This window comes from Enhydra lutris, unplaced genomic scaffold (genome assembly GCF_002288905.1).
Source record: "Enhydra lutris kenyoni isolate GAN:26980312 unplaced genomic scaffold, ASM228890v2 scaffoldscaffold11, whole genome shotgun sequence".
In the NCBI taxonomy this organism is placed as follows: Eukaryota; Metazoa; Chordata; class Mammalia; order Carnivora; family Mustelidae; genus Enhydra; species Enhydra lutris.
In genome coordinates, this window is record NW_019154095.1 from 23,658,509 (window position 1) to 23,678,735 (window position 20,227).

A 20,227-nucleotide genomic window follows, 5' to 3' on the forward strand; every position below is an offset into this window, starting at 1 on the left:
GGGTCAGGAGGGGTCCCGGGGTGCAGGGCAGACGCCGGGAGTGCCCACAAAGCCCGCCCGGGGGCGCAGCATACCGCGCGGGTGGAGGCGGCCCGAGGCCGGAGGGGCGGGGACGGGCGGGGGCGGGGCGGAGGCTCCCGCCTCCTCCTCTCGATCCTCCCCCTCCTCTTCCTCCTCCCCCACCTCCCCCTCTTCCTCCCCCTCCTCCTCCTCCTCGCCCTCCTATCGCTGCCGCCGACTCCACCGGGCTGAGGAGCGGGGAGTCCGCGGCGCTGGCTTGGGGCTGCGGGATGGGGAGTTAGCGCCACGGCGGCGGCAGTGGCCGCAGCTCAACCGGCCGCCGCCCCCGGGTCTGTCCCGCCGGGGGCGCGGGGCGCGGCCAGCCCGCCCCGGAGCCAGGCCCGCGGGCGGCGGCGACGGAGAAGCTGGGCAGGTGGATGCGGCTGGAAGATGGCGCCCTCGGGCCCGGGCAGCGTTAGGCGGCGGTGCCGGCGGGTGCTCTACTGGATCCCGGTGGTGTTCATCAGCCTTCTGCTCGGCTGGTCCTACTACGCCTACGCCATCCAGCTGTGCATAGGTGAGTGCGCGCCCCGCCCGCCACCGACCCCCGCCGGCCCCCGGAGGGAGGGCATACACCTGTCAGCAGCCTCTCCGCTCGCCCCCCGCCCCCTACGCAGCCACCTCGACAGTCCCGGGACGCCGAGCGCCCGCCGCACCAGCGGCGCTTCCACCCTCCCCATCCCGGAGACCCCTTTGCGCTCCCCGTGCTGCCGGATGGCTTCGCGTCCGCTGCCGCCGCGGCCGAAAACAGCCTCCGGGCAGCCTCCCTCCACTCACACTCCCTTGCCTCCCCCTTACAACTCGGGTTACGGTGTCACCTCTACTCCACCGAGTACGCAGCCGAGCCGCCCCTCCGCCTTCCGCTATCCACCGCCACCCCAGCCACACCCCCTACCTAGGCTGGACCGCACCTGCGAGAACTACGGTCTCCGCCGCCTGCAGCCTCCGCGGAGAAGTGAGGCCCGGGGAGGCTGCGGTGGGAGCTGGAGGGTTGCATGCTGGGCCCAGGATTCGAGCTGCGCCAGACCCGCGCGGGGGATGGTGGCCTCGGCCTTCGGTGTCAGGGCTATCTTCTGCTGGTTGTCCTTAATCCACTTCTTGAAAATTTGTGACAGCGCTGTGGGGCGTTTCTGCTGCCTTGATGATTTGGGGATTGCCAGTTGTACACTTTCTAGTTAAAAAGAGGTGAAGGTGGATGAGCTATTAGAAAGTCTTTTCAAAGACATGCAATACGCAGGATTATCATTTAGACGTCGCAATACTAGAGGGGGAAAAAAGTGACTATGCGAGGTTTGGGGGGGGGGTTGTTTTGTTTTTTGTTTTTTTTGTTTTTGTTTTTCATCCAGAGAGCCAAGTGGCTCAAGTCCAAGTTTTAGGCTCCTGAATTGGTGGGTAGGGTACTGTCAATGTTAAAGACAGAAGAAGAAGAAAATAAAAGTTCAGTATGCACGATAGGGAATACAATTCTGTTCCTGAATGTAAGCAGAGGTTTGTGAAAGCTGACCTGTGCTATCAGAAACCGTGTTAAAACAGAAGATGACCTTTCTGCCAGTGACTTCTGATTGCTTTTTGTGTCTGGTGTTTTGCCTGAGAAGGTGTCTATGTTTTTGCCGTACCCAGCACCAGTTTTGGGTGGGACAAGGACAGAGGTTAAACAGTGGCCTGTTTAGTTGAACCTTATCAACCAAAGAATTTCAGAACTTCAGGACTCAGACATAGAGTCTTGTCTGAAACCGTCTTACCTCCAAATGTTGCTCCTTGTAAGAAACAGGTATCACAATAATACCTCCGAGTAATTACTGACATAACTTTCAAGAGAATTGAGACTGAGATATCGTCTTTAAGTGTGATAATATTATTGAATTTAGACATGATTTCAGGACAGAAGAAGTGAATCTGTTCTAGAAAAGGGTTGGATTGCACTAAAATCGTCAAGATGCAATATCTAAATATGTTATATTCAAGTCTTCCAAAATGTATAGAAAAAAGGTTTTCAGGAACATGTTTAATTTTTGTATTAATTGTTATTATCAAAACAGCTTGTCTTATTGAGATATGCTCTATAGGTTACATAACTACTAGAAACCTTCGTTGCATTGCATTGGTTTGCCCTCTTAAAAGCAGTGAACAGTTTCAATTATTGTAACTAGTACAAAAGAGGGAAGTCAGGGCAGGCATTTATTTTCCTATATTATCACATTAAGCTAAGAAGCTTGGCCTGATACACTGTTTCATGTCTATCAGGAGGAAGCATATGAAGGCAGGCAGAGCTTTTTTTTCCTTGCAACTCCCTCTGTCCTGGCTAACGTGAGACTAGGGAGGTCTTACTGTACTGGATAGATAGGTCATGGGGAAGAATAAATAGAAAATCATAGTTATCTTGGGGTCATATTTTTATATATACATCCTGGAAATTGAAGGTAAATCTCACGTATCCATGAAATTTATATCCCTATTTTAGTAAGTGAAAATTTGACTCTTTTTAAACTGCCTAAGTGACATGGCCTGTTATTATTTACCTGCTGATCAAAAGTGAAGTCTTGGGGTGCCTGGGTGGCTCAGTTGGTTAAGCAACTGCCTTTGGTTCAGGTCATGATCCTAGAGTCCTAGGGTCTAGTCCCGCATAGGGCTCCAGCTCTGCGGGGGGTCTGTTTCTCCCTCTGACCTCTCGCCTCTCATGCTCTCTCCTCTCATTCTGTCTCTCAAATAAATAGATAAAATCCTTAAAAAATAAAAAGTGAAGTCTTGTATCACCTCTTGTCGCCACCTGCCTGGCCTGGTAAGATGCCTGTCATGTTGAAAGCAATCGAGAAATGGTCCTGAAAAAATGGAAGATGCAAAGGCAATATCTCTGAGCTTGTCAGAAAGTAGTTTTTATATTTTTATTACTGTAGAAACAAATAGTAATCCTATGAAAGTCTAGATTGTAGAGTCTAGGAAACAACACAAATTGAAAATAAATTTCATTCTAGAAACTATGGCAGTTTAGGGGGTGGGAAGCTCTAATAGTGTGGATAGATAGACTTAGTGGAGTAGGAAGTTGAAATTAACTGTACAGTTCCTTTATAAGCCCTGGGAAAGATGGCAGCTAGTATGATAGATACACAGAACCAGCCTCCTCTACTTGTCATAAACAAAGCAAATGGGAATGCCAACCTTCCCTACCTCCACCCCCACGACTAGCCACCCCCCCCCCCCCCCCCGCAGCATTAATCACATCTCAGACTGCTCTTTCCTTTGTGGATTCCTTTTTTGTTAGAAGTTGCTATTTACAATCAGATTTTCCAAATTTCACCTATAAAACATTGGCCAGGTTTGGGACCAGAGGGTGGTGGTGACTGGAAACTGAAATAGGTAATAGAATAAAATAAACAGGGTGATTTATCCTAGTCCTCCTTTTACATCTGCTGTCAGCTGAGGATGACCCTGAATATAAATTACTTTGTGCCCTTTGCTGAATGAACTGCAATTTAGGAGTAGTGCTTATCCTGGTATCCTTGGAAACTGGAGATAATGATTCTCATTACAGTTAGTTTCTATATTTAACAATGTGAATGTGTGTGGCTCTCTAGGCACTTTTTTGGTTAGCATGATGTTTGCTTAGTGGTTGTATTTTATGAAATTATAAAGTCATATCTCTTCTTGGAATATGTGTATATAAAAATATATGGGATATACATATATGTTGTATGAGAGTCACGTGTTTTGGTTAAGTTTCTTTCCAGTCTACCAAAGAAAATATGGAGGAGTTCTGCTAATACTTGTGAATAGTCAGAACATAATATAGTTTGTTGATTAACTATGATTTTTTAATTCATATTATTTGTCCCTCCTGCCTTCCCTCTCTTTCCTCCTGCTCTCTCCACCCAGCTTCTTTTGTGTCTCATCTGTCTTTTCACCCCTTTAGTTCATTTGAATTAGATAAGTTCAAAGGGTAAAATTTGTCAGGTGGTGCTTTGGGATGCTGAATTGGAATAAGGCCAGTCTGCAGTCTCAGCTGTGGTTGGTTCAGTGGACATATTAAACATGGTTTATAGGTTTTACAAACTCATTAATGGCAGTTACCTTGTTAACTTTGCTTGTTGAAGAAGTAACTGAAGTTTTCCCTTTTAAGTGCTAATATTCAAAGTTGTTTTAACTATTTTTCTACCTTTTTATTTTGTTATCATTTCAAATTTAAAAGTTTCAAGAACAGTACAATAAACCTCCACATAGCCTCATTTTACCATTTTGGCTTGTGTGGCTCCAAACCATATTACTTCTCTGCCCTCACTTTAAGCAGGTGCCACAAAACAGTTACTCTCCAGTTGTGTGCTCACATGGTTCTGAGTTTGCTTATGGCTTTACTTAAGTCGTTTGAAGCAACCATGAAGCTTGACAAACTTAGGGATTATCTAGACCAACCCCCACCCGCCTTTGTAGAGGAAGGTAAATGGTCAAGCTCTGTGTCCGTTCTCCAAATTAACCAGAAAAGCCGTGACTTCAGCTGCTGTGGTACAAATGTTAAAACGTCTGTCCCCCTTTCCCTTCAGTGTCCTCCCCCAGCTCTCTCTAGTCCACTGGGATTATTTAGCAAGTCTATTAAATTTTGTTGTTGCCGAGTATGGATTGACATAGCACTGAAAGTGAGGCAACAGCCTTTACAAAATGATTTCAGAGTTTTAGAATGATTTATAGTCTGGGCCACATAGTTACCACCACTCAACTTTGCTGCTGTAGCAAAAAGGCAGTGATGGATAGTGCCTTAACAGGTGGGTGTGGCGGGATTCCAAAGAAAGTTTATTTACAAAAATAGTGGGCAGGCCTGACTTGGCCCTTAGGCAGTAGATTGCTGACTCGGGAGTATGTTAAGAAGTGAGCCCCTTAGAATATTGGGTGTATACGCACAGGTTTGCAAATCTTTATTAACAAACAATCCTCAGAAATGATTGCCGCCTCTTATATTACACAGTGATTTTTGAAGATGTTTAAGAGCTAAATGAGCTAGTGTACGTACTTCGAGATCAATTTGGGAGAGATACAGTTATTTTTTCCTTCTTTTAAAGAGACATAAGGATAGAATATGTAACATTTCATACTAGGATACTGTTAAGCAATTGATCCACCATTAATTCAAGGTCATTGCAGGTTCAAGGATGGAGACTGAACAGGGCTCTAAATTAACTTCCATCACAAATTGAATTTGAACTAGACAGAGATGGAAGTGTGTTCTTGTTATTGGTAAACTATCATTTAAAAAAATTTCCAGGAAATTAAAGCTTCTTTTGAAAAAACTGCAGACAGATGATCTTGGGAATACAAGTGTTACTATCCATAATAGTTAAAATAATTTTAAATGACATAGAAGGTACATACATAGAAAACTGATATAAATGTTTAATGCCTAAATGACTAAGAAATCATTTCTTGCTGAAAATAATGATGCAAAATATATCAGTTCTGGACTTTTTGACATTCTCAAATATTTTGAAGATATTAAATTATATGAAAGAGGGATAAAAACTCAACATTTCATCAAATCTAACCCAAATGTATAGGATAGGATATGCTTCAAATTTTGATCTGTGCTGTCTGCCATTTGACTTTAATATAAATGGTCCCTGAGAAAGCAGGAGGAGAAAAGACTCTGCTTAATGCTTTCTTGGTTCCATTTAGTGTGTCAGAGAATTCTTTTTCTTTTGATGTATTGGACAATGCAGCATTACTGTTTGCTATTACATCCTATTAGAGATAACATATCTTATAGAATAGAGACAACAAACAATCATCACAGCTCTTAGCATGCAGAGGAGCTCCATAATTATTGAATGAATTGATCTCATTGTGATTTTTGGCAAGTCTTTTTCAATCCATTTTTAATGTAAGAACATGCCCTCGGATAATGTAAATAAGTAAAAGAACAGAATCCTCTAGTAAAAACTCAATTTAAACTAAGGCTCATTATAGAAAGCTTCGTTTCAAACGCGTACTGAGAATGTCATCCATGCCATTAGGTTAAATATGGGCTCCAGTGTTTCCAGTAATTAAACAGAAACCAAAGGGATGGTTTCTTAAATCACGATAATTAATTGTCTCTAGAGATGGTGCATTTCCACAAGGTTAGGAAGAAGTCAGCTTCAGAAGGGTTTGAGGAAGGTTCATTCAAAAGCATTTATTGAATCCTGTTTTGTGCCAGGCACTTTCCTCTACAGAGGTGATTTAGAGGAAAACTTAATGGATATCTTTTCCTATTAGCTAAGAAAAAAATTACCTCCGGAGGGGTGGGGGGAAAACCTTGAAACCTTCTCTCTGACTTTGGCATAAAGAGAGGGGGTTGTTTCCTTTCAGAATGCCACTCCCACAGCACAGAGGCAGGAAAGCCTAAATGGAAAACAAAATACCCACTCCTAGGAGCCTGTGAATTGGTTGTTGGACCGGCATAAAAGAGTAATCAATGAAGTAGGTTAAAAAAAAAAAGCTGATGGAGAGCACTTCAGGAGTAATGAATTTCTAATTATGTTATAAATCATACCACATGTAAATATCTCAGAGTAAGATTACAACCAGCAATTTTTGCTCCTGCTACGAACTAGGTGGTTGTTCTGTTCCCTCCTTTTGTACCCGATGCCTGGGCATCTTTTACTCTACTCCCAGCCCAGGGTCTGTGATTTGGTGGGTGAAATTGAGGAAACAGCGAACTTCCTGAAAACAACTCATCGAACCTACGGAAAGACTAGAAAACAGAGCTTAGAAAATAAGCAGAGTCCAAGAGGAGTTGGATGAGGTAAAGCTGACATTATACCAGAGGAATGGTCTTTCGCAAGAGCCGTTGCTCTGGTGTCTGGCCATCCCAGAGCACTCCTCTCTGTGACTTTGTAAAGATGATTCCAGGAGCATCAGCTGGCTGAGCTGACATTGTTGTGCCCATGTCCCGGGCAACAGGGTTCAGCAAGAACAGGTGTTTGATCTTTTTGGCTTCCATGGTAGGAAGAAGTGCCAGGAAGACAAAACACACACACACACACACACACACACACACACACATGCACGCATCCCACAGATTAGCATGGTTGAGGATTCTCATTAATGTTTTTGTTTGTTTTTATTTTTCATCTTGATGGAAAATTTGTGCTTTTTCATCTCAAAAAAAAATGGACCCATGACTTACATTTTTTTAGTTTATGCTGCCAATTTCTTGTATTTTGATGGTTGTATCACATCTCTTGGCCTTCTTTTCTCTAGGAAGGGTGAGTTCGTGAGTCCCCTGTGACTCCAGCACTGATGGTCATGACTGTAGAAATACATTTTCTAGCTTGTAAAATGATAGATTAGAACATGGCATGGATCCTTGAGAAGACAGTATTCCAAAGAAAGATCATTTAGAAAGACAGTCTTAATATGATGTGGAACCATGTGATTTTATATTACTATTTAGAGATACCACAGGGAACTAATAATAAAAGTAGAACGTAATTGAATTAATTCTTTCATAGCCTGTTAGAAAATTGTTGAGATATCTTTTAATTCCCTTTAGGGTAATTTTATTGTAATGTCTTCATTTTTACCTCAGTCAAATGCTGAGAGTGCAAAAGGGTGGAATTTGCAGGGCAGGGGGTGGGGCGAGGGCAGCAGGGAGGAGGTAGGTGACCTGATTTCTTAAGAAGCATATGGTAGCAATAAAGTAACGAGCTATGATTGCTGGAAATTTTTCCTTTCCAAAATTCTGTCACATTTTGAAACATATGTGTACATTTTTCCTAATTTGACTTTTCATCTGACTGCGACTTTTAAATTCAATTAGAAATATTAGTGCTAGAAATGTTACAAAACCCATTTTTATTTGGGAGGCAGTCTTGAGCAAAAATATGTGCTGCATTGATCGTCTCAGCACTTGTCTGCACTCTAAAATGCGTACTTGACAGTAGTTCCTTTTAGATATGTTGTTGATTACATTTTAAAAATGCAAATGAAGGAGAAGTGCTTTTATAGATGATTGAGTTTTATTTCGTTGCCAGTGTTTCTCTCTGGTATCCCAAAATTTCTCCTCTCATGAAATGTAAGTGAAGCGTTCCTCTTGTACTTAGTTTGACCTCTTCGGATTTATTTGCCAGCATTGCCACCCTGGAGGAGCAGAATGATGCAAAGGAGTGCATCAGCAAACTAAACACCAATAAACAAAAAACCTTTAAAGAAAATTCCTTCAAAACCAATACCCCAAGAATACAGTCATTTCAAGGTAGTTTATCTTCATGATCATCTTATAATAGATATAATCCTTGTTTTAAAAAAAGCAGCTCATGTATTTCCAAGAACTTTACAGATTTATTTGCTTATAATTCTGTGAAATTTGGAGAACTAAAGTGCTTCATCATGGTTTTATATATTTTCTTATATAGATATAAAATCAAGTTTCTGTCTCTGTGTTAATTGCATTCTGTGAAAACTGGATTTTCACCCTATTTGAAGGGTATGTTGAGAATGAGGTGTCTTAAAACTCAGACAGGAATCTGTCCCTGATCCTTCTGGGGGCCCAAGGGTCATCTCAAAGTGGCAGGTAGCTCACTGTGAGATGTGGCTTTTCACCAAATTTGTAGGGATCTGAAACATGGTGGGGCTTAAAATATTGTCTCTATACTGTACATGTTATTCACATTGGGGGTACAAGTGGGAAGGGCAGTCTGTTCCAACACAGCTGATGTCAAGCTCTCATGAGAGACACCTGACACCACTTACAGGGAATGAAAGAGATTTCAGTTATAAGCCCCAAACTTAAAGTCATAAGCCTGCTGTCAATTGCAGGGGCTAATCTGTGATCAAAGTTATTTCTAAGTCAGCAACTCCATGTGACATGTTTTAGGAAGAAAGGAAGTCAGAGAATTATGTACTTGATGGGATATGACTGGTGATTCTCCAGGACATCTCCAGGGAGGTCAGTTAATGTGAAGGGGTAAAGCACCGAGACCAGTTGGACTTAGTCGGGGTTTTGATCATAGCATATTTGTAATGAAATGCAGCCTATTCCAGGACTAAAACAAACTCAAAGCTAACAACTGAGAGCAGGATGTCAGTTGGAGAAGGGTAAAGAATAGGGATTCATTATAGGTCCCTCCCCCACCATAACTCACATTTTAACAAATATTTACAAAATCCAAGAATTGAGTGCATTTCAACCATCCCTAATTTATTTAATACTCTTTTTAGTGTATTCATTCACTCAAGAATATTAACTCCTCTTAGAGTTTACAGTCTAGTTGCAGGGGTGGGGAGAACAGGTAAGAAACATAGGTAAGTAGCTTTTATCAATTGTAAGAGCTGTGACCAAAAGCAAGGCAGAAAGGATTGGGAAGGGCAGTGGCAGGTTTGCATTTTCAATAAGGTGCTCCTGGAATCTGAGCAAGGATGCTGAGGGGGTTAACCATTGCTGATGCAGGGAAGAAATGCATCTCAGGTCCATCTCAAGTCCTTCTAAAAGGGAGACTCCTGAGTCCGGAGTCTGCATGCATGTTGGAGGATGAATAAGGAAATCATTTTGTCTGCAGCAGAAGGAACAAGAGCAAGGGAAGTAGGTGACAAGGTCACAGGCATGTGGTAAAGACAGAGATTATATTGGGCCTCAAAGGCCCCTGTGAAGATTGTGGCTGTGCTTGGAGAGAGGAGGACCTGCTGCAGGATACTGAGTAGTACAGGGACATGCTGTGGCTTATGTTGACAACGATGGTACTTACTGCTGAGTAATGTAGGCTATTTCATCAATCTACGTGAGAAAAGTGGTATCTCACACCAGGATGGGGGCAGTGGAAGTGAGGATTCTGGATGCATTCTGAGAGACCACAGAATTTCCAGACAGACTTATGTGAGTTGTGAAGAAAAGGAAAAAAAAGTAAAAATGATTCCAGTCTTTTGAGCTAAGCACTCGGAAGGATGGCGATCAGCCAAGATGGAAAAGCTGCAGGTAGAATGAGGTGACCTTAGATCAGTCGTGGGTATGTTGACGTTGAAATAAAGATGCCGAGTGAGCAGTTGCATGTATAACCTTGGCATCTGGGAAAGAGTTGGGACTGGAGGAATACATTTGGGAGTCTTCAGCATAAAAGTGGATTTAAGGAATCCAAAGGAATACGTGGAAAGTGAGCAGAGACAAAACAGTGAGAGTTCAGGAGATGAGGAGTACCAGCACGAAATGGAGGAAAATTGAGAATGCGGTGTCCTGCGGCCCGAGGAGGAAGGGAGCTCAAGGAGGAGGGTAGGAATCAGCAGATACACTCATATGTCCAATGAAATAAGGCCTGAGAATTTAGTGATGTGGATATTGAACTTTTATTTTGATTTTATTACTGACCACACTCTGAGACCCCAAGCGGAAAAGGTTTATCAAGAAGAACCATGTATACCAGTGTGTGGATTGCTAGGAAATCTGAAATCATTCAATCTAAATTAAAAAGGGCTTTACTCTATTAGGCAAGCTTAACTTTCTCATTATACGTAGATAATCTACAGAAAATTTCATGAGAGTGGTAATGATGTCTGATTAACATTGTAGTCCTGAGACAAGAGGACAGCACATAGCACGTAATATTTCCTTTTTCTTAAATGAAGGCATGCCAGATGAACTTGTTTGGGCCTTTGTGAGCCCAGTAGACAGTTTAAGCATCAAAGAACATGAATCCTGGTGAGCCTGGGTGACTTAGTCATTAAGTGTCTGCCTTTGGCTCAGGTCATGATCCCAGGACCTTGGGATTGAGCCCTGCATGGTGCTCCCACTGGCTCCCTGCTCAGTGGGAAACCTGCTTCTGTCTCTCCCACTCCCCCTGCTTGTGTTCCCTCTTTCAATCTTTCCCTCTCTGTCAAATAAATAAATAAAATCTAAAAAAAAAAAAAGAACATGAATCCTTTATGAGAGCATTATCTATTTTACCTTTTTATTATTTGATCAGTCAGATGTTCATAAATAAGTTTGTAGTATTTTTATGGATTCAGGTTATGGGCTGAATTCCCACCCCACCCCCCCCGCTCCAAAATTCATATTGCAACCTTAACTCCCAGTAACTTGGAAGGTGGCTGTGTTTGGAGATAGAGCCTTAAAGAGGCAGTTAAGTTACAATTAGGTCATTAGGATAGGTTCTAACACCATACGATTGTGGGAAGTTTGGATCCAGACAAAGAGAAAAGACCATGTGAAGACCCAGGGGGAAGATGGCCATCCATAAGCCAGGGAGAGAGGCCTCAGAAAAAACCAAACCTGCTAACATCTCGACTTCAGATTTCTAGCTTCCAGAACTGTGAGAAAATAGATTTTTCCTTGTTTAGGTCCTGCACTCAGCAGCGCTTTGTTACGGCAACCCTAGCAAACTAATACACAAATACAGCAAGCAGAAGCCTTTTTTTTTTCTTTTTTTTTTCCTTTCTGGGCATTGAGATGTAATCATCTATAATAAAGATTTAGATAAAATGAATTGTAGAATCCATTTGAAAATTTAAAGGAGCAATTAAAAATAATTTAGAATATATTAAATATTAGCATTAATATAAAAATAATCACTAAAAATAAGTGAAATACATCTGTACAAAGTACTCAGACCCTGTTTTAATAGTTTTCAGATAACTGAAATCTCCCCGTGAAGCACAGACATTTTTTAATCCCTTTTAGATTAAAAAAAAAAAGGTCTTCTAAAATGTTTCAGCTCCCCCTTTCCTTGCCCTGACCTTTCTCAAATAGAGCATGCTGAACATAATTTAACTCTGAGTAAAGGCTATCAATCCAAGACAGATATACATATGAAGTGGATATCCAAGACCCTTGACGTCCTCGCATTTACATTCCCAGTTTCTTCTAATTCTTATTGACTGAAAAGGTCAAGAAGGAATGGAATTTGTCATTTTACTTGACCATTCTTTTGAATCTCAGGCATTGAGAAGCTGGGAAGGCTCATGAATGAAGCACTTCAGTGGAAAAGCCTAGCCAGGCATCTACATTGTTTTCAGAAGATTTTATTTATTTTATTTGATAGAGAGAGAGAGATCACAAGTAGACAGCAGGCAGAGAGAGAGGGGGAAGCAGGCTCCCGGCTGAGCAGAGAGCCCGAGGCGGGGTTAGATCCCAGGACCCTGAGATCATGACCCGAGCCTAAGGCAGAGGCTTTAACCCACTGAGCCACCCAGGCGCCCCGGTTGTTTCCACCTTTAATGTTGCTTTGAACGTGGTTGCGCAAATAGATACCTGTTCAGGTCCCTGAGATCAGTTCTTATAGGTGTATGTGCGCCGAAGGGTGATGTTGGATTATATGGTAATTGTAGGTTCAATTTTTTTTTTTAAGGATCACCATACAGTTTTCCTGGAACCTTGATTTTTGTTGAAAGTGTGATTCCAGAGAAGCCTGGATATGCCCTTGTAAATATCCAAATTTGAAGGTCTCCATAGGTATCTAGGAGGGCCATCCCAATGTCACTGTAGCAATTTTTAACTACCTTGTCCTTTAATGGTGCAGCAGAAATGTGGTGGTCTGGGAATCATGAATGATCCCATTTTGCCCATGAGGCAGGCTTCATTACTGAAATGTGTGTCCATGATGCAGGCCATCAAGTAACCCTGAGACAGAAATGTTAAGAGTTGCTGGCCTATTGTACATAGTCTAAAATTCAACAGTTCCTGAGTAACCAGAGCACCACTGCTCACTGGCAGACGTTGTATCTTTTTAAAGAGCAACATGTTCACAAGTATAGAAGGCACACACACTTGGTACCTGAGCTAGTGGGGAGAAGTGAGGGTAACTTACTCGGTTCTGTGGCTGCATCAGTAACCTGTGCTATTAATCGTGAACTGGGTCCCCATCCACAGTACGGGACTGCACGATTCACACATGAATAGCAAGGCGTTCGATTGTCTGCAGAGCTAGGGTAAATGAAAATGGTTTACAAACAGAAGCAAAAATCAGTACGTACAACTGGGGAGAGAGCCAGAGAGGAAACACGAAGCAGCTCATACAATGAGCAGAGGAAGAGACCCCGTCCAAATATTGATGACTCTCTTACTCAACTCTGCACACAAATTCTGGAACTTCCCACTTACGTTAATGAATACATCTACCGTATAATTAGGTGGTATTTGTATAATACTGCACTCTTGTAATATACTGTATCATACGGCAGAGGCAGTGTGAGCTTTTCATCTGTGTGTGGGCTGCCAGTTTATGCTTATATCAGATTACACCAAATTTGCAGCAACTGAACATACATTGCCACCGTTACAGTGCGGTAGACTGTTAGCACTGTGGGGCATGCAGCATAGGGCAAGGGTCTGACTTTTGCAGGTGAGAAGGAGACCCCTCGTTCAAGCTGAGATCGAAGGAAGTTTGTGTGTGTGCGTTTATTCCATGAATACGTGACAGTTAAGTTACAAAAGAAAATAGTGCTTCGCGGTGACTCAGTACTGAAGGATGATACGCAGTTTGGTACCCTCGCATGTGTTAATAGATATTGTGGCCCAGTGCAACACTGCAGTAATTATTGCTGGTGCTAATGTTGTTTTAAATCTTGTGGCTTATCCCTTCAGGAATGCTGCTGAAAATTCTATTCTGATGAACATCATAGACACGAAGGTTGGAATGACAGCTTTATATAGTTCCTTCCTCTGGGGTTCTACATTAAGTGCCAAATAATTTGCACAGATCTAGAAATATTGGTTTATTTTTTAAATGTGTTATATGTGCTTTGTAATATGTACCCTGGTCAGATAGTACTTGACATATAGCCACGAGCCAGGGAGGTTTCGAAGGTTGTCTGTTTCCTTGGAGAAGCAAATAAGAAGCATTAATTTTTCTACTTAATCAGACAGCCAGTGTTTGGTAATGAAAAGGAAGCACTCTTCTGTATTGTCCTCTGTGATAATTCTGAGTATACCAGATAATGAGATCAATCTAATGATGCTGAGAAATATACTACAAAAAATTTTTTCCATCTTATCATATACATATTTTTAAATGCTAGCATAAGCAAAATACAAGTAGCATTTTTGTTTGCTACCCATGAGGAAATATGTACATACAAGTATAAGAGAGATGATTGTATAATCATTAAGGCATTTCCAATTCTAAAACTTTGGTTCTAATGAGGGAAATGTTTCCAGGATCTAAAATCCCTGTTTGATCTTGTCCCTCACAGTGGACAGCCATCAAGTGGGAACCAGGTAGAACTTTGCTGGGATGTAGGGTTTGCTGCAGACTTGCATGGTTCGGAGGAGTTGGTCATGCCTGTCAGGCACAAGCCAAAGAAGGGTATCTAGAATTGGAAAGATAGGCAGTTGGTCTTGGAAAGCTCCAGGCACTATAGGTATTGGAGTGGATTGTGGCCATGTGTGGAAGAGGGAGGACCCAGACAGTTCTGTCTAATGGGATGAGTAAACCTGCACAGCTTGCTGGTAGCGGGAATCTCTTCTATTTTAATTTGAGACAGGGGGATTATAGGATTCCATTGAGTAAGCTTTGAAATGAGGACACTAAGATCAAGAGACCAACCCTGAGATCAGATTTCCTTATTTAACTGCACTGCCTAGTACAGTTAATGATTCAGGAATTGCCCTTCCCTTTGCCAAGGGAAAAGTGGCAGTGAGATTTTGCAGGCCATACTCATGAGACACAATTTTTATCTCCCATTCAAAGCTGATATATCGAAAGACCTATACATTCTTAATGATTTAAGTTTATGTTCCGCAGCATTCAGTTGGAGAAGTTGGATTTTACACTGTCTGTTTCTGTAGAGTAGAGCTTCTTAGATGTTTGGAACAATGATTTGGTCAAGTTGCTAAAAAAATGTTATTGAGAGAAAAAAATACTTCTAACTTGCAAGATTTGGGTAAGTGTAAGAGCCTCAGATTATGATTTCAGAATGGATCAATGTTCCATCTCTCTTCATGGCCAATTTCTACAAGTGTGAGATGTACCTTAGGAGTGTGTATACTGCACAGTGCTGACCTCACGAATGATCTTTCTTTCCCTCTACTGCTGAGGAGGGAGGTCAGCAAACCCCTGGCCCGTCTCCTACTAATCTTTCCTGTATCCGCAACTCCCTCGTGTCCCAGGAACCCAAAGCTCTGTTCCCTCCCCAGTTACTGAAGTTAGAGCTCAGAAAGCCCAGCTCTATGTACTGCCCTGAAATATGGCCAGATATATATTTTTTTAAGATTTATCAATTTAAGGGACGCCTGGGTGGCTCAGTTGGTTAAGCAGCTGCCTTCGGCTCAGGTCATGATCCCAGCGTCCTGGGATCGAGTCCCACATCGGGCTCCTTGCTCGTCAGGGAGCCTGCTTCTCCCTCTGCCTGCCATTCTGTCTGCCTGTGCTCGTTCTCTCTCCCTCTCTCTCTCTGACAAATAAATAAATAAAATCTTTAAAAAAAAAGATGTATCAATTTAAGAGAGAGAAAGAGCTAAAGGGAGAGAGAGAGAGAAAGAGAGCACACCAGCATGGTAGTAGGGGAGGGGCAGGAGAAGGAGAAGGAGTCAGAGAATCTCAAGCCCACACCCAGCTGAGCACAGAGTCCAACTTAGGGCTGGACCTAGGGACCCTGAGATCATGACCTGAGCCAAAATCAAGAGTTGGGCATATAACGGCCTAAGCCAGCCAGGTGCCCCAATATGACCAAATATTTTAATAATTTGTGTCCAAAGTTTGTAAAATGAACTGTTTCTAGGTTATGTTTCATTTAGTTCCTGGAGGAGATGTGACAAAGAGGACATTTTAAACCCTGCTTGCCAGTGTATCCTGAATCAGAAGTCACGGGGGGTAGCGTGGTATTAAACAGGGCAGGAGGGCTTGAGAGCAACAAAGAAGGGATGGCTGCCTGGACAGAGAAGCCCATGGGGTGCAGGCAGAGCCTGGGAGGCCATGTGGAATCCTTGAAAGAATTTTGGAGTCAGGCAGACTTATATTTAGATCCTAGCTCCGTATGTTATGACTTGAGTAACATTAGAATAGTTACTTTACCTCTGTAAGACTGTCTTCCTAACTTTTAAAATTATAATAATACCTCCCTTACAGATTGCTGTAAGGTTTCAACGAGAGAAACATGGAAAAAAATTTAGCACAATCTCCGACCTATAGTAAGCATGCAAGAAACTATGAAACTATCCCTTCCTTTAGTTTTTTCTCATCCCCTGACATCTGACTCTTGCCCCACCCCCAGCCCTGCGGATGCCCTCTCACCCCCACCGGTCTTCACCCTGCTCAAGCTCCAGTCTTATTCTGGAGAGCATTATGGGCTGTACTGTGTCTCCCCCAAATCCATAGCTTGAAATCCTCACCTGCGGGACTTCAGAATGTGACTCTAGTTGGAGATAGAGTCTTTAAAGAAATATTTAAGTAAGATAATGAAGTTAATTAGGGTGGGTCCTTATCTACATTGACTGGTGTTCTTATAGAGGGAGGAAATTTGGATGTAGACAGATGTGTTCAGAGATAAAAAGATGTGAAATACAGGGAGAAGATGGTCATCCACAAGCCGGAGAAAGAGGCCTATGAAGGGATCCATGCTTCCAACACCTTGACTGTGGACTTCTAGTCTCCAGAACTGAGAAACAAGTTGTCTGGTGTTGAAGGCACTCAGTGTGGTGCTTTCCCAAGCTGAATGATCCAGGGGCTCATGGCCGAAAACAGGTGTGAATGCCTGCTGAGGAGAGGAGAGGAGTATGGATGTTGCAAACTCAAAAGCCTTGCCTTCACAGAATAGCTAATTTGTGTAACACTGTTAATTTATAATGTTGCAATATTGTTTCAGGTGGGTTATGCATCAGAAAAGCTTTCCTGGGGTGCCTGGGTGGCTCAGTGGATTAAGCTGCTGCCTTCAGCTCGGGTCATGATCCCAGGGTCCTGGGATCGAGCCCCGCATCGGGCTCTCTGCTCTGTGAGGAGCCTGCTTCCTCCTCTCTGCCTGCCTCTCGCTGACTTGTGATCTCTGTCTGTCAAATAAATAAATAAAATAAATCTTTAAAAAAAAAAAAAAAGAAAGAAAAGAAAAGCTTTCCTTGGCCAGTAGGGAGGTCCGAGTGCCCAGATGACAAATGCCTTGCATAATCTTTTGGACCATAACCTAGTCTTATATAAGAGACTTCCTGTATCTTGGTTACAATTGACTTACTGTGGTTCATTTTTGTCTTTGAGGTTGCATTGTGCCATTCTTCAGGAAAAGTTCTCCAGGGAATCCTCAACCATCTTGCATGGTTGTTTGTTAATTTCTAACACATAGTTTAGCTCAATATAGTTTGTTAGATATAAATTCTGGGTTGGAAGCAAGAGGAATGCATAAAAGCACCTGGGAAGTCTGACTTTTCCCCACAATGACACAGCTCCTCATGCCGAGAATCTGGTACATGCCAGGCTCTATCAGAACCTTGACCGGCCATGGGGAGGTGGGGAGAAATTAAAAGGAGAGGAGGTCTGGAAGGGGTAGGGAAAGAAAATATAGTTAAAAAAGAAATCACTTGTTTAGTTTTTCTCATATTAATTGCCCACATTGTAATTCACCTGAATTTTTCTTTTTTTGCTTATTCACACTCAAAAGTCTTCTAGCAGTTTATTCTCCCCAACTTTGCATTGCACTCTCCAGAAAACTGTAACATTCCTGCAAGCTAAAAATGCACCATATACTGCTTTCTCCCGATTGTTTATAACACAGTTAACACCAAACTTTGGGGAACTCCTGACACTTTCCTCTTTTGTCATATTTATGTTCCATATTCAGTGAACATTTATTGAGCCCCTAATATTTTGTGCCAGGTTCTATTTTTACTTCCCTTACCTAGTTTGATTAACTACAGCCCAATGGGATAAATATTGCGATAAGGCTCAGAGAGGCTAAGTAACTTGGCCAAGAAAAAACCTCAATCCCAGCAGAGCCAGTATATTCAAACTTCAGGGAGGGACGCAGAAAAGAAACAAATGAAAATAATTGCGGATCTTGCTAAGTGCTAAGAAAGAAACAGTATATCATAATGATAGCAGGGGCAGACTGAACCTGAGAGCCTCTGTGCAAAACTGACATTGAAATTGCAGCTTGAAGGATGGTAAGGAGCTAGCCAAGAATGGAGCTGGGGAAGAGCTTTTCAGACGGCGTAAAGACACTGAGGTTTTGTTGTTCTAGAAACAGAAGGCCAGCCTCTTTGCAACTTAGGGAGCAAAAGGTTGAGTGATGAGAAGTGATCTTGGAAAGGTAAGTAGGAGCCAGATCATGTTTGACCCTGGAGACTAAGTAAAGAGATTGGACTTTATTTTAAATTCAGTGCAAACCCATGGGAAGGGTTTTTTTGTTTGTTTGTTTGGTTTTGGTTTTTTGGTTTTGTTTTTTTTCTTGGTTTTGGGTTTTGTTTTATTTTGTGGTTGTTGTTGTTGTGTGTGTGTGTGTGTGTGTGTGTGTGTGTGTGTATGGGTGATGATGCTATCGGTTTAAATTTTAAAAGAGATCATGGCTTTCTTATTATAAAATGACTTTTTAAGGATCCAGTTTTATGACGATCCAGTGAGGAACGTAGCCTGCCTGGCATGATGTTTATGGTTAGGGCTATTGGGATGTTAGTCTGGATTCCAGTTGGAAGCCATGTGTTGGGAAGTTCTTTATTATGAAGCCCTACCCTTACTCTGTGTTTCTGTTCAGAAACTACCATTCTGTCCTTGACCAAACTACTCCTGTAAACCCACTGATAAGTTGGGAAGTGACTTTTGTCCTTGGTTTGTAAAAGTCAATGATTTTTCATAATACATCAGAGTAGCACTGAGGATAATTTTACAGCCAGAGGAACTGTCAAGATAAAGTACACATTTTTGTTTAAACAATAACATTAAAGTACAGAACAGCTGAATGTCATGATCAAGGTCACACATATTGGGAGGATTGGACCAGAGTCCAGATCTCCCTACCACCCAGTTAAAAGCAAGCGCAGAGGATCTAGACAGGGGACAATGTTAGCACGTTCATGAAGCAAGAGAGCCTGGGTTCGCCTGTGTGGCTCGGTTGGTGAAGCATCTGACTCTTGGTTTGGGCTCAGGTCATGATCTCAGGGTCATGGGATGGAGCCTCAAATCAGGTCTCAAGTTCAGCAGGGAGTCTACTTGAAAATTCTCTCCCTCTGCTGCTCCCCCAGCCCCAGTATGCTCACTCGCTCTCTCGCTCTCTCTCTCTCTCTCAAATAACTAATAAATCTTAAAAAAAAAAAAAAAAAAAAAAGGAAGAAAGAAACAAAGCAGCCTGGAGTGGTTGAAGCATATTGACAGGAAGGGGAGTGTCCTGAGATGAGGTTAGTGAGGAAGGGAGGGACTACAGTTGTCAATAAAATTACAATGACATATGAGAATAATGAAGGAAAACACAGTTTGATATAGATGTAAAAATATAAGTAGATCTGTTATAAGGAAAGTTAATTAAAAATATTTCTTAGGAGGGGGGCACCTGGGTGGCTCAGCGGGTTAAGCCTCTGCCTTCAGCTCTAGGTCATGATCTCAGGGTTCTGGGATTGAGCCCCGCATCGGGCTCTCTGCTTGGCAGGGAGCCTGCTTCCTCCTCTCTCTCTCTCTCTGCCTGCCTCTCTGCCTACTGTGATCTCTATCTGTCAAATAAATAAATAAAGTCTTTTAAAAAATTTAAAAAAATATTTCTTAGGAGGAAAAGAATACACTTGGGATTCAACTGGAAATATTGATCTGAGTAGTATATTTTCTTGAGTCTGTCATTGAAATGGTCTCGCAGCAGAGTCACTAGTATTCACGGGAATGACTTGTCATGTACCTCCTACCACCCAAATTTTGATCTGTAATACCTGAAAAATGAGCCACAGCTTCCCAGAAAGTAGCTAAAGGACAAAGGATCCTACTTCAAAGTGGTCCCATTGGCCAATTTAGTCAGAGAATTCCCTGTCAGTTTGACAAACTGTTTCAAAAAGAGCATCATTGCAAATGGTAAGATTTCGTTTCTTTTGATGGCTGCATAGTATTCCATCCATTTGCGACGACGTGGATGGAACTAGAGGGTATCATGCTTAGCGAAATAAGTCAATTGGAGAAAGACAACTATCATATAATCTCACTGATATGAGGAAGTGGAGATGCAACATGGTGGGTTTGGGGGGTAGGAAAAGAATAAATGAAACAAGATGGGATCAGGAGGGAGACAAACCATAAGTGACTCTTAATCTCACAAAACAAACTGT

General features: G+C 42.3%; 1 protein-coding gene across 1 annotated transcript in view; it reads left to right on the forward strand.

Annotated features, from left to right (window-relative positions):
* The first annotated feature begins 450 nt into the window (after nt 1-450).
* LOC111144520 (zinc finger DHHC-type containing 2) overlaps nt 451-20,227 on the forward strand; it is a 70,937-nt gene continuing 51,160 nt past the window's right edge. The window contains exon 1 of the mRNA XM_022498839.1: nt 451-577. Coding sequence (XP_022354547.1) covers nt 451-577 — 127 coding nt within the window. The remainder of the gene's footprint in view (nt 578-20,227) is intronic.